This window comes from Colletotrichum chrysophilum (genome assembly GCF_026319265.1).
Source record: "Colletotrichum chrysophilum strain AFK26 chromosome Unknown scaffold_301, whole genome shotgun sequence".
Taxonomy (NCBI): Eukaryota; Fungi; Ascomycota; class Sordariomycetes; order Glomerellales; family Glomerellaceae; genus Colletotrichum; species Colletotrichum chrysophilum.
Window position 1 is genome coordinate 1 of NW_026517588.1, and position 14,032 is coordinate 14,032.

At 55.0% G+C, this 14,032-nt stretch overlaps 4 protein-coding genes and 1 non-coding gene across 5 annotated transcripts; 2 read left to right on the forward strand and 3 right to left on the reverse strand.

Annotated features, from left to right (window-relative positions):
• Positions 1-1,019: 1,019 nt before the first annotated feature.
• On the reverse strand, positions 1,020-4,741 carry COL26b_014155 (uncharacterized protein; the record flags this gene model as incomplete). Its single annotated transcript, XM_053186733.1, has 5 exons — positions 1,020-1,159; positions 1,216-1,492; positions 1,552-1,770; positions 1,824-4,485; positions 4,536-4,741. The coding sequence occupies 5 exons, from the start codon at positions 4,739-4,741 to the stop codon at positions 1,020-1,022; spliced, it is 3,504 nt and encodes a 1,167-aa protein (XP_053029316.1).
• Positions 4,742-7,059: 2,318 nt separating this feature from the next.
• Positions 7,060-9,006, forward strand: COL26b_014156 (uncharacterized protein; the record flags this gene model as incomplete). Its single annotated transcript, XM_053186734.1, has 4 exons — positions 7,060-7,264; positions 7,325-7,485; positions 7,537-8,635; positions 8,687-9,006. The coding sequence occupies 4 exons, from the start codon at positions 7,060-7,062 to the stop codon at positions 9,004-9,006; spliced, it is 1,785 nt and encodes a 594-aa protein (XP_053029317.1).
• Positions 9,007-9,591: 585 nt separating this feature from the next.
• COL26b_014157 (uncharacterized protein) lies at positions 9,592-11,245 on the reverse strand (the record flags this gene model as incomplete). Its single annotated transcript, XM_053186735.1, has 2 exons — positions 9,592-9,625; positions 9,750-11,245. 2 exons carry the CDS (start codon positions 11,243-11,245, stop codon positions 9,592-9,594), a joined length of 1,530 nt encoding a protein of 509 aa, XP_053029318.1.
• Positions 11,246-11,803: 558 nt separating this feature from the next.
• COL26b_014158 lies at positions 11,804-11,902 on the forward strand. The gene has a single exon. It is a non-coding gene; the product is annotated as a tRNA-Leu (tRNA).
• Positions 11,903-12,250: 348 nt separating this feature from the next.
• On the reverse strand, positions 12,251-13,832 carry COL26b_014159 (uncharacterized protein; the record flags this gene model as incomplete). The annotated part of the gene is made up of 2 exons (XM_053186736.1): positions 12,251-13,628; positions 13,687-13,832. The coding sequence occupies 2 exons, from the start codon at positions 13,830-13,832 to the stop codon at positions 12,251-12,253; spliced, it is 1,524 nt and encodes a 507-aa protein (XP_053029319.1).
• Positions 13,833-14,032: the final 200 nt, after the last annotated feature.

Genomic DNA, 14,032 nt, shown 5'->3' on the forward strand with positions numbered 1-14,032 from the left:
AAGATACTCTATTTATTACAACTTATAACTATAATATTGATTATGTAATACGTATAGTTACGTAAGCACCTTATGTAATTAGCAGTTTAGTAGGTTACGTTTCAGATTATCTTTCCCCTCACTTTTCCCTACTAGAGGATGCAACCTGAAAACAACAACAACAAGATTCATCACACTACATCACTTCCTTTATTATTCTCTATACGATTAAGTGCCTATAAATGCTTAGGATTATTACATTTCATCATAACATAAGCCCATCTATAACCCTATACTATATAGGCGTATATACCACGCCCCTGAATACGCTTATACCTGTGTTAACACTTACTACTATAATTATAGTAGTAGTTATATTACTAATAAACGCTATATTAGTTATAATTAAAAGAGTAAAATTTAAAAATAGTAAAATAGCTTTTTTTAGTAAAGTCCTATAGGGTAGTAAATATATTATTATGTATTAAAGTATACCTCTAAGAGGGTAGGTAGTATAAAGGTTTTTAGTATTATTATTATCGTAATAACTTTAAAAATATATTAATTAGTAAATAATTAGGTTTAGTATTAAAAGTAAGATTTACTCTAGCTAAAAATAGGGTTTTTAGTATTAGGCGAAAAAAAAGGTGGTGTGGAGGGCTGGGCGCCTCACTGGTAGTAGCGTAGCCGTATGAATACCATTTTTCCTCCATACGGATAACTCTACTCGAACCTTACGTCAGATGAAGTGTGGTGATTAGCTGTTGAAGGTCTTCGCTTCGGTCTGGACCCGCTCACTGCATTTAAATATGACCCACTTCCATCCGCTGGCTCCTTATGTAATCGAACAAGTCCACGCTAGACTCATTTTGGGAGGACTCCACTGCCAAGCTCTCATTCGCTCTCGCTTTCCTTCATCAACACCATCGACCAGCAGACAATTTCACGACTTCAAGCATCGTCACGTTTGCACAACAGACCAAGTGGATTAAACAATCTTAAGACTTTTATTTTTCCGTTGACTACGAAGATCTCCAAGCTCAGGCAGACACTCCCTTGAGCAGGCTCTCCTTGCGCTTCTGCAGGATGTAGTAGTACCGTCCCATGTCGATGGGCTTATTGGGCTCCTGGTCACCCTCATACGTGCCCTGTCCGTGTCCATCAAAGTGAACCTTCCAGGCTATTGGGTATAGTCAGTATCAATCTCATCAGGATGATGTGTCAAGTGGCACTTACTGCTGGCATCAAAGCCGAGGTACGACCAGCTGTCGTTGAGGTACGCCCTCTCCGTGCCGACCTGGATCGTCTTGACCTTGCCCATCTCACCCGGCGCGGGACGCAGCTGTCTGAGGTCCGCGACGAGCTTGACGAGGCCGGTGACAAAAGCTCGCGCAACGTCCTGGCCGACGCACTCGTGCTGACCGTAGCTGAAGGGCTTGATGTGGTCCGTCGAGCGCTTCGCGTCGAACTTGTCCGCGTTGGGGACCTCCTTGGGATTCCGGCCAGCGACACCCTTGGAAGACGATGGTTAGCTTGAATTTGAATACATGATGAGACTGTGGAAAACCTTACCAGGAGCATGACGAGAGCATTCCCGGGCTCGACCTTCTGCCCGTCGATCTCGTCCTTGACCGTCGCGATGCGCACGTTGCGCTGGCCGCTCGTGAGGCGCATCGCCTCGTTGACGTAGGCGTGGAGCCCTGCCTCGTCGTTCTTCTGCGCGAGCGCCTGCACCTCACCCCAGATAGACTTGTTCTCGGGGCGGAGGAAGTACTCCATAACCTCGTAGAACTGCACTGGATTAGCCATTGCCACCCCACCGTATCTGCTGGATGGACACTTACCGTGGTGACAGGAACACCGATACCGCCAAACGCGGTCAACCAGACGTTATCGGTCACCTTTTCAGGAGAGCCGCCCTGGTTGAGAAGCTCCTCGACCAACTTGTACCCACAAGACCGCAGAGAGTCCTTCTTGATGTGCGTCTTGCGGGACGCAACCTCGTTGATCGCCGAGATGAAGCCCAAGTTGAGACCGCGTCCTCTAGACACCTCGTCAACCAGCTTGCGCGTCGAATCAGTAATAACCTTGGCACTCTCCGCAGCGCGGCGGCGGCGGTTCCACGCCTGGCCGGGGTCGTTGTTGTTCACGCCCCAGATGCGGATGTTCAGCAAATGGCGGTACAGGTCCGTCGCGCTGAGCGTGCCGCCGGGGTTCTCCTCGTGGCGCAGGTCAAAGTAGAACAGGTCCGCGAGCAGCTGCGCGTTCAGCGGGATCGCCACGTCGCGGATGATGTCCATCTGGCACAGCCCCTCCTTGAGCTTGAACGTCTCCTTCTCGATGAGCTGCCGGCCCACGCGCTCGATGAACTGGTGCACCGCGTTGTGCAGGTTCGGCACCTTCTTCATCGCGTTGACGAAGTTGACCTTCTCCTGCTTGTTCGTGCTGCCGTCGCCCGCGAGCATGAACCAGCTGATGTCCTTCTTGGTGTCAGTGTAGAGCGCGTTGAGCGGCGTGAGCCACGGCACGACGAACTTGTCCGGGCTGCCGAGCACGCGCTTGATGCCCTCGCTCGAGGCTACGACGACGGGCTTCGGCGGGGCCTTGGGGTCGTCGAGGGTGAACTGGTTGAAGGTGCCGATCTCGCGCGCGATGCGCTCGTTGGCCTTCTTGGTGTACATGGGCTGCATGACGGCGATGGAGTTGAACGGGAACCAGCCCGGCAGGCCGCGCTGGATCAGCTTGTAGAGCATCGATCCGCCGAGGGTCTTGTAGTCCTGTTGGACCTCGTTGTAGCCCCAGGCTGTGAGGTTGGAGACGGTGTAGTCGATCGTGTTGAACCTGTCGGAGCGCACGAGTGTCACGGCATCTGAGAGCACGGCGCGGCCCACGGAGTACGTCGGGCAGATGCCGCTGCCGGTGTTGCGGACGGGCTTGATGTCCTCGATCATCAGGCCGGGGTACAGCTCCACCATGTCGGGATCGGTGTACAGCTTCTCGAGCAGAGTGGCAATCTCCTCGTTCGAGTTGATGTCCTTGAAGGTGTCGTGCCTCTTCAGACCAAAAAAGTCACGGAACTCGTTGAGCGACGCAACCTGCCACGCGCGCGCCTGCTTGATGCCCATGATCTCGACAATCTTGAGCGCCTTCGGGACCATGCGCGCACCAAACGTGCCCGCCGGGTCCTCCATCGCCTCCTTGAGCACCCGCACCAGATCCTCGTCCCTGAACTTCCCGTCCTCCCCGCGCTGCAGGTCGTCGAACGTGCGCTTGCTCGGGTCCTTGTCGATGCCCATCTCGAACTTCATCAGCGCGGCGCCGAGCTCCTCCATGCCGACGTTCTGCAGGTCCTCAGGCTTGCGGCCGGGGAACAGCTTCGCGAAAAAGCCGTCGATCCAGCGCTCGTCCTTCTTGGAGATGCACGAGTGGAAGCGGTACAGCAGGTTGAACTCGACGCTGACCTGGTTGCCGACGCCGCGCGGCACGCCCTCGCCGTCGAACTGCTTGCCGATCTCGACGCGCGGGTCGAGCGTCCAGTCGCTCTTGGAGTGGTGCGTGTTGGTGATGGCGCGCAGGTAGTCGTGCAGGCAGATGTTGATGTACAGCCCGCCGGTGACGAGCCGGGCGACGTTGAAGAGGTCGTGGTCCTGCTTGGCCACGGCCTTGGCCTGGTCCTCCGGGGCGGCGTCCTTGGCGGTCTGGAGCGTGAAGCGGCCGTTCTCGTTGATCTTGAGGAGGATGTCGGCGACGTAGTTGTGGAAGCGGCTGTAGAGCACGAGCATGACGTTGACGCCCGCGGGCTGGCCGAGCAGGCGCTTCTCGTGGAAGGTGTCGGGCTTGAGCTTGCCCTCCTTCATGGTGCGGATCTCGAGCTGGTCCTTGAAGGAGGAGCCGTACAGCGGCGCGAGGTCGAGGTACGAGGACGTGTCGGACTTGTTGAGGTCGTGGCGGTTGGTGCGGAAGATGTCGTGGATGATGATGGAGGCGTGGTAGAAGAGCATCGAGGAGATGCCGGCGGGGTTCTCGGTGAACTTCTTGTCGTCGCGTGCGAGGAGCAGGTCGAAGAGCAGGCCCGGGTCGGGCTTGACGCCGGCCAGCCGCTTCTCGGTCTTGACCGTCTTGGCGTAGGGGGTGCCGGCCGCGCCGAGGTTGGGCTCGAGGATGTTGTTGTAGCTGCCGTCGGGCATTCTGTAGTTGTGCAGGCCGTCCGGCGGCGTCGGCAGGTGCTCGCGCAGGGTGATCTCGGGGAAGTCTGGGGCCTTGAAGGTGATGTGGCTTTCCTCGGGAGACTGGGGGGCTTTGCCCTGGGCTGCGAGGTCGGCTTGCTCTTTGGCGAGCTGTTCCTTGGTCTTGACAACCTCGTACTTGACATCGCCGCCGACGTAGCTCAGGGGAGGATGTTGGAGGTTTCCCCACAGCGTGTCGATGAGCTTGTTGGTGAGCTGTACTCTGGTATTTGACCCGGAGGGAAGAGAGGTCAAGATGCCAATCAAGGCCTCGGTGGTTCTGCTCGGTTGTTAGAACTCTTGTGACCGGTGATTTGTTTCCAGACTTACCCCTTCTTGTCATCAAGAGGCTCGCCCTTCTGGAGAAGCTGCTGGATGAGAGCAGTAAGCTCCAAGGGGTTGAGCTGGCCGTGGGCACCGCCCAAGTCCTTGATGATGTCCATGGCGACCTTCTTGGGGTCAGCGAAGAAGTTGTTAGACCCCTTGCGCTCGTCCCCGTAGGACTCGCCGGCCTGGAACTTTGTGTTGAACGCCATGATTCTGCCCAATGCTTAGTGTAAGGGCAAAGAACAGGGCTAGAAAGGATGTGAGAGGAGATATCTGGCCCGGGATCACCTTTCCATCGCCGCCCTCATACCTCACTTATACCAAACCCATTCTCAACCGAATCTCTCATCTCCCTCGACCCTCGGCGGGGCAACACAACAACATTATCCCCTCACCTCCTCGTCTGCACTTTGGTGGCGTCTCGCTCAACCGCGCGGAACATGGATCTACGCGCTCGCAACCCCATTTCGGACCATCACCGCCCGCGTTCCACGAGACGAGCGGTCCAGAGAGACACGGCCCAACCTCGAAAATGTAGCTCCTGGCCGAAAACGCGCTCGAAATGCGGTGAAAGAGCTGTCCCCGAGACATTGTAGCAAATTTCACTGGCTCTCCTTCCATCGCCCTCGGGTGACGATCAACGGCAACCGGAGACATGCAGAAAGCCACGACGGGGCGGGGTATGCAGCAAAGTTCTTGCCAAGAGGCAGAAGAGAATTGGACAGGACGGAGGCATGTACGGCGTTGGAGTACGGAGCGGAATGGAGGGGAAACGGAAGGGATGCCAGCCGAGAAGTGACATTGGACTCAGCCGCACCAAGCCGGCCGAGAAGGCACAGGTTTGGACCGAGGTGCGTCTACGGTCGAGATCTGCGTCCTCCCACACTCACGCAACCGGCTCCCGTCCCAAACGGCCCGCACCGTCTGCAGGCACTCCGATTCCCTAAGGCTCAGACATGCTTAAGACGAGCGGTGCCCCGGAGCTAGCCTAACGTCGTGGCGAAGGGGTGGTCAGCATCCAATTGACAATGTCGAGATGGTGACGTCTTCCGCAACTCTACCCCGGGACTATTGTCAGATCATCAAGATAGGCCGCGATGTTTTCAGCTCTTCGTTAGCTACATTAGTGCCCCTAGACAGCTTTCGTCACCTTGCTCTGGCATCTGTAACTTTCTCCTGTGTCTTGGACGATTGAGGGGTTTTCCCGGCTAGCTTCAACCATGTCGTGAAACAGCGGCTACGATGTCTTGCATGCTGAGAATGGTCATCACGGCTTGCCTGATTGGCAGAAGCCGCGGCGGGGTCCCCGACGGGAACCTCAAATGCCGCTGACCGCCTGTCTAGGCATGCTGCATGGCGGGACGGTTCCAAGACATTTTCATGTGCGTTGTTTTACTTGCTCAACGCGGGCCGGCTTACACTTTTCTATTGTCTGAGACACAGAGCTATCTTCCCCGCGCTGAGCGGCTGTTGACTCGCCCTGCGTACAATGCGTACAGGTGATCGGCGGAAGGCTGCAGCATATATCCAGATTGAGTTACAAGAGTAGAGAAGCTGAGACAAGCATGGACGAAATAGTCGATGAAAAAGCTCTTGTATCCAGCTCGTTGTATCAGGACGGTTGAGCTTATGGCTTGATATGGTAACGAGCTTTCTGACAGCTCACACATTTTCCCCTTTCCCCTCCGTACCGGACCTCGGCGCGGAGGTTGGGTCTCAGACATCTCCTTCTAGCCTGGTATCTACCAGCATCGAAAGCGTCGTCCTGCCTATCACGTAGTCTTCTTAGTTCATTACACGACATGCGGGTGACTCGGGTTATCGTGGACTGGCCGACCAAGCACTGGTCAATGCCAGCTGCCGTGCGATTGTACTACACGATAACCTTCCGCTGTCATTCGCAGATCCTCTTGGCCGCTGTTATACCAGGGAAAGTTACGTCTCCTAGTAGCTGGCACGGATGTCTTGAATAAGCACGACAGATCTGAGGGCAGACAGGCGGTTGCACCCCGGGTGCCGGGCTGCCGTGCCGCCGCCTGGTTCAACCGATCGACGGGTGCTTCTCCGCGAACGAACGTTCACCGGTCGCGTGCCAGATTTCTTTTAACCGGTGGCTTATTGGCTATCAGATGCTAGGCGCGAAAAGGGAGATATGTCTGAAACCCTGCGTGGAGCTGATGTGTAAGACACGAGATGAGGGTTTGGGAGGACGACGCGCTGCCGTTCGCCGTGTGTACGAGGTGACGTACGTTCCTCTCCCTCTTGGTTTGGTTATGGTTGATGATCTCGATGATCTCTGGCCGTCTTAACGTTGTGTACCTAACCAGAAAGTGCCCGCCACCTGCAACAATGATCATTCAGTGGCTGCCTTGGTGGTGAGCTGCTCAGCTAGGGAAGCTTACTTATCATGGAGATTGTTGATATATGGGGTTTCAAAACCCACTAAAGACAGCAACTTTCTAGTTCGCACAAATCCAACCAAGAAGCTCCAATTGCTATCCCATTTCTTCTCGTGTTATCAGACATCATGCCCGGAGTGCTAAACGGTCATGCAAACGGAAGCGCAACAGCCCAGGGGCAGCACCCTGGGAGCGAGCGAACCCCCAGAAAGCTTGTTCTCTGCTTTGATGGGACCGGCAACACTTTCACCGGCACCAATGCCGACACCAATGTGGTCAAGCTCTTGAGCAAGCTGGACCGCAACGACCCTGACCAGTACCATTACTATCAGAGTGAGTCGTTCTTCATTTGGACTAATAATTTCTTTGATGCTGATCGCTGTCACTCAACAGCCGGAATCGGCACGTACGATATCAACGAGAAATCTGTTAACAAGACTTGGTTTGGTGAAATTCAAAGCTCTATCTCGCAGACCGTTGACCAAGGCATCGGCAACACTTTCGATGCCCACGTCATGGCCGGATACAGATTCTTGATGCGTTACTACGACTCCGTGAGTTTCTCCCTCTGTAGTCTCTAAGCGGTACTAACACGATGCATGAAGGGCGACAAGATCTACATGTTCGGCTTCAGCCGCGGCGCCTTCACAGCAAAGTTCCTTGCCCGCATGATCAGCACAGTCGGTCTGCTCTGCAAAGGCAACGAGGAAATGGTTCCCTTCGCCTACCGCCTCTACCAGCGCTACCTCGCCGGCGAGGTTGAGGACTTCATCGTCTCCCACCCCAAGAAGAAGAACAGGGAGAAGGCCGCCAAGAAGGCCGAGAAGAAGGCAGCCAAAAAAGCCGCCGCCCTCGCCGCTGCCAACGGTAATGGCAACGGAAACGGTCACAGTAACGGCAACGGCAACGGCCACAGCGAGACGCAGCCACTCTTGGACGACACAGAAGCCGACGTGGAGACCCACGATCACCAGGATGGCGAAGACCCCGCCGTCCACGGCCACAATTTCGAAGTCGCAGCCGACGAGATCGCCGCGTTCTCGGACACCTTCTGCCGCAAAGAGGTCTCGTCGCACTGCGACACGGACAAGCAGGAGGGCAAGGAGTCCAACATCAAGGTGCACTTCCTCGGCATCTGGGACTGCGTCAACTCCGTCGCCATCCTCGAGCGCAAGGCGCCGATTCCGGTGCCCGTCGTCGGCACGGCGCACCACGTCCGCCACGCGGTCGCCGTCGACGAGCGCCGCGTCAAGTTCAAGGCCGCGCTGATGGCGCAGGACATGAAGAAGGGCGAGGAGATCCACGAGGACATCTTGGAGGTCTGGTTTCCCGGGTGCCACGGCGATGTCGGCGGCGGGTGGCCCGCTTCGGACAAGAACCCCCTCGAAGGCGGCCAGGCTGAGATGACGTGGTGGGAGACGATCAAGAACTTCCTCTCCACGCGCAAGCCGCCCAAGGGGAAGGCGATCGGGTGCGACAGGTTGCAGCTCAGTGATGTTGCGCTGGCGTGGATGATTGGCGAAGTCGAGGAGGTGGGCAAGAAGCACCCTGAGGCTGCGCTCAAATGGCGGGAGGATCAGTTGAAGCACTTCAAGGACAAGTATGCAGACAAGAAGCATAAGGCGATGAAGGCTCCCATTCACGATTCGCTCGCGTTCAACACCGGAACGGGATTCTTTACGGTGTTGTTGTGGAAGCTCATGGGTAAGTTCTCTTCACTCTTCTTGAGGACGCTCGCTAACGCAGCTTAAACAGAATGGCTCCCCTTCATCAAGCGCTGGGAGCTTGAAGACGGCCAATGGGAGAACGTGCGCTTTCCGCTCAATAAGGGAGAAACACGCGATATACCCAAGGATGCCGTGCTTCATGAGTCACTACTCTACCGCCTGAAAAAGGTCGAGAATTACTGCCCTCCGAATAATCACGGCGGTGTGCTGCCGGCTTGCTTGAAGCACCATCCGACGGGCACCATCGCAGAGTGCGATCCTCCCCATGACCATTCCCAGGTGCACAAGGACTGCAATCACAGGACGTTTACGATCCTCAAGTCTGTGGATACTATGGATTTGAAGTGAGCGGACCGAGGCTTTGGGGACCGCATACATTGGGACAGCGGTGCAACAGGGAAACGGGTGGCGCGTAGGCAGAGCCATTTCGTCTAGATATGGCAAATACAAGCAAGACCAATTAGTATTTGCTGAACCCTAGAACGCAATGAATAGAGCAGCTCAAATATCCAGATGAGGACCCCCGTGCAAGGAAATTTCTACATAGTCATGATCAGCCTAGCACAAACCTGTACCAATTCAAATTCAGCTAGCCTTAACAGAGCTCTATATACTTAAGTTTTCCAGGTTCATTGGGGTGGAAGTCCTTATACCATTTCAAGCCGATGTTGTCGACTTCCGTTGGAAGCATACTAAATTTCCATCGCGAGAACGAAATCTTTTTCCAAACAGGAACACCGCCGAAGGAAAGCCACTTGAAGGCCCTTATAAGAGGGTCGCCCGTATCTTTTGCAATCGGCCTAAACAAACCGCCAAAGCAGTGGTTCTTAGTAGGGGACCCATAGCTAGCTGTGAGACTGTCCAACCTCATAAATACGTCTCCCACCTCCACATAGGCTGGCACAGCAAGTATAAAACCGGCAGTGGACAGCGCTAGTCGAATCCTCTGTCCTTCGTAAAGGTCCCACTGGAGGGGATTGTCAAATTCATCACGATAGGCTGTCGCAGACATAACCTCTCTTCCCACGTAAGCCATGAAGAAAGAGAGAGTCTGCAATGCCCTGGTAAAGACTTTCGCTTTTTGAGCGTACTCTAATCGTGGGTATTCTCTCTCATCTTCCGCAGCCAAGTCCCATAAGCTGTCTGGGAAGAGCCTGATCGGGCTGGGGTCCTGCGTTTCGGACGACCTAATGTCCAGGTCTCTCCAGAAAGAAAGATTCTCCGCTTCTAGGAGCTCTTTCCAAGGCGTTTCCTTGTATTCATTCAAAGCGTAGGCGGCTCTTTTGACAAAATCCACTACGCACTGAGGGACGTCTTGTGGGCGAGGAAGGATAGGGTTGACGTATCGAATAAACTTGGGATCCCGAAGAGGCGAATATGGGGTACATTCACCTTTCTCCACGGGGCAGAATAAACTCTCATCCTCCGATATCGTGGCATTTGTATTGCTCGTCGCTTGCGACCATTCATGGATCCCCCAATGAGGCACCCACGAAGGCAGGTTCAACCAGTTGTTGGTAGGTGAGTGCTTGGCACAGCGGAGTAGCACTTCCGGTCCGTCGCGTTGGAGGATATACCTGGCGGTCGAAATGAGAAGCTGCCTCAGCGGCATTTCGTAGTCCACGGTGAAGAACTCGGCGACTTCCTCCCGGTCGGCATGCATACCCATATATGCGAAGATCATGTCTCTAGGATCGGAGGCGCGGCATCCCTGTCTCATCCGCAGGATGTGTGAGAGTGAGGGGACAAGTTCTTCTGATGCCTTGCCAACTTTCCTGAGATACCTCGCCCTTTCGCGGTCCTTGGGGTCCTTCTTCTCCTCCAAGTTCAGTGATTGCATCTGTTGCAAAGCGGTGCTGCCTTTTCCTTTTGTTCGGTCCAGAATGGGAACCAGAAGCGCACCGATTTCTCTCCATCTCACGCGAAGAGCACCGCACTGGACCCATGCGTCGCGGGATAGAAGAAGCTCCTGGGTGACCCATACGCGGGTAAACCATGGCCGTTGAAGCAGCTCGTCGATGGCGGCGGCCGGGGGTTCTGAGCCGCCTTTCACGTCAAACTTCTTCAGCTGCTGCAGATCTTTTGCCAGCGCGATCCGGGAGTCTCCCGCGGCGTCGACGGTGACGAATCCTGGCTTACTGTCGTGAACGGCCTTGAAGATCGTCTCGATCCCGGGTGATAAGGGGCCAAGATAGATGGTTGTGGTCTTGGCAAGAGAGTAGATGTTGCCCATGAGCGGCACTTGTCTATTCTTTTCTGCAGTGTTCGACTGGTTGATACAGAGAGCATCGGCCCAGATTCGCTGGGGGGCTCCGGGGTAGGCATTGCGGACTTGAGTCAAAGCTTCCGCCAAATTGTCCGTGATTCTCACGTCGATCCCGTCAATCTGGATAGACGATGTGCTGGCTGGTTTTCCCCATACATACGAGAGAGCCAGATAGCCTTTGGCGAAGTCTGAGTCGCATGCAGACAGAGTGGTGTTGATCAGGGAGCCAGATAGGGGCGCTGTTGTCTCGTGGGAAGGATAGAGAATCAAAAGCCTGATCGCGTCTGCCTCATCTAGAGGACGAAACTTGAATGACGTCATATCAAGAAGAAGAAAAGTTACAAGGGAAGAAAGAAGGTTTCGTCATATCAGGCGTTGGAAGCAAAGTCATAAGAGTTGGGTGTCGGGTGTGCCTTTCGAGCGAGGGCTGAGAGGGGAAACGATTAAGTGGTCAGGTTTGGTGCAGCAGGCTGCTTGTTAAAGTCACGATTGACCAAATGCTCCACCAGACATGACCAATGCAACATAATTAAATGATAGGTCCCTCAATGCAAGGCAGTTGGTTCGCCGAAGCATGGAAACCAGAACCAACAATGGAGGCGTTGTTGCGGAGTGGATTTTCCAGTTTCGTCTCGGCATGCTCTCCAGCCACTGAAACCCCTGCAACTGCTGCAGGCTAGGCGCGCTGAAGACAGTACGACACTCCCGCGTGTGATCATTTCTGAAGATGATTCCGACTCGTTGTTTGTCTATTTCAATTCAAAGTCCGAAGGCTCTCAGGTTTGAGGGATCTTCTCCATGAGCAGTCGATCATCTCACAGACGAAGCTGGTATCAGCTGTGGGCTCTATGACTCCAAATTTGTCGCAATTGCAGCATCGGAAGGGTGGCCGAGTTGGTTATGGCGCCAGGTTAAGGTCAGCTTAACATCTGTTTCCTGGTGGGGCAACCCGCGCGAGTTCGAGTCTCGTCCCTTTCATTTTTCGACTTTTTTGACATTTGCGAGAAGCGAATTTGGTCTCGATCTTTCTTGTGACTGAATCTCCCCTCATATTTGTCTTGACTACTTGTGTTTCTCATTTTGAGTCACATCTCCTGGGCGTGACCCGATTATATTGAGAACGCCTAATCTGAGCGGCGGACACAGTCTACATCCAAACGTTGCCATTTGTACACCAGGAAGCGATCTGAGCCAGCTCTGTCAAGAACCCAGAACAACAATAATGACAAGGTAATTGATATTCTCTTCGAGTCGTGCTGACATCATATGCTCTGATTGGGCCCCTTTGGGCTCGATGATTTTTCCTGTACAAACTGTAAGATCTACTCATGAAATGGCCACGACAGACTTCCCGCTCCCAACGACCGCCTCAGCCTCGATCTCGACGAGAACCTCGTCTCCAATCAACCCGGCCATCGTTGTTGTATTCGCAGGCCAGACTCCTCGACAGTTGAAAACCCATCCATGTGCCGCCGAAACGCCCTCGACGTCTTCCTCCCGCTGAAGCATCACCCTCGTCCGCACCACATCCGTCATGCTCCCCCCAAGTCGCCTCACGGCCCTCTCAATGATATCAAGCGCCGCAACAGCCTGCGACTTTGCAGACTTCCCCCCGACTACCCCAAGCTGGCCTTGCAGCTCTTGTGGTGGATTCGCCGTCGTGCCCGACACCCTGATGACATTTCCAAACCTCACCGCGCGAGAGTAGCCGCAGATCGGCTCCCACTTGCTCCCCGAGTGAAACTCCACCCTCTTCCCCATGGCGATGGCCTCCTCCACCTTTTGCATCTCATTGCTCTCCTTGATGTGGTCACTCAGGTCTCCGGAAGCCGTCATCAATGGCGGCCGTCGGTATTCGTCCCCGCAGTCGCCCGGTATATCCTTCAAACCCTCCTGCGCCTTTGCAATCGCAGCCCGATCTTCTTCGTCGAGCTCGAACCCGAACGCCTCGACGTTCTTCTGAGCATACTCCAAGCTCTGCTCAGACAACCTCGCCCCGATGATGACAGCCTTCACAGCCGGGACATCCAACACCCACCTCATCGCAACAGCAGCAACCGAAACACCATGCTTCTTCGCGACACCAGCAACCGCCGCAAGAACACCTTGAAAAGCCTCCCATCCCCCAGCAACCTGAATAAACCGCAAATACTTCCTCAAACTCCAATTCAACCCCTCCTCCTTCGGCTCCTCCACGCCAACCCACCTCTCCCCCAAGAACCCGCCCAGCAGCGTCCCATACGCAAGCAATCCCACCCCTCGCTCCTCACACACCCGCGCCATCCTCCCCTTCACAACCCTCAAATCAACCACCGACACCGACACCTGGTTCGAGACAACCTCGTGCCCCGAATCCAGCAACATCTCCAGATGCGCGGTATCCACGTTCGTCAGCCCGACATGCGCAATCTTCCCCCGCGCCCGCAGCGTCCGCAGGTGCGCCAGGTTGACCAGGTACGTGTCGTCAGTGTAGTCCCACACGTGGTACTGCATCAGCGCGATCTGCGCCGCGCCCATGCGCTCCAGCGCGCGGCCGACGGCCGTCTCGGCGGTTGCGAAGGACTTATCTCCGGTTTCGGGCGGACACCACTTTGTAAACGCCGTGACGGGGCGGTCGGTGGTGGTACGGGTGTGCTCGCCGAGGACGAGCTCGGCGGGGCCGTAGTGGTCTGCCATGTCGAAGGCGTCCAGCCCGGCGTCGATGCTAAACGACGTCAGTCCATATTTTGATACGTAGGTAAGGTGAGATAAAGGAGATTCACAGCGGCTTCATCGCCTTTGCGGCGGCCGCGACGTCGACGTCCTGGTCGTGGCCGCCGGCGAGCTGCCAGAGGCCGTTGAGGATGCGGGGTATCTCGATTGACCCCGCGATGGTTGTTCGCTCCACCTTTGACGTCTTTGCGGCCATGGCGATTGATGTATATTGAGTATTGAGATGATTTGAGTGTCGATGCCAATGATGATGCTTCTTCGGGGCCTGGGATGAGGAAAAGACATTGTCACGTCCTTTATCCCGCCCACAGGATGTCGCTTAACAAGTTTCATGCATCTCCAAACCAAGACCACGATTTGGCCCCCATGCCCAAGACTTTCATCTGCATCACCATC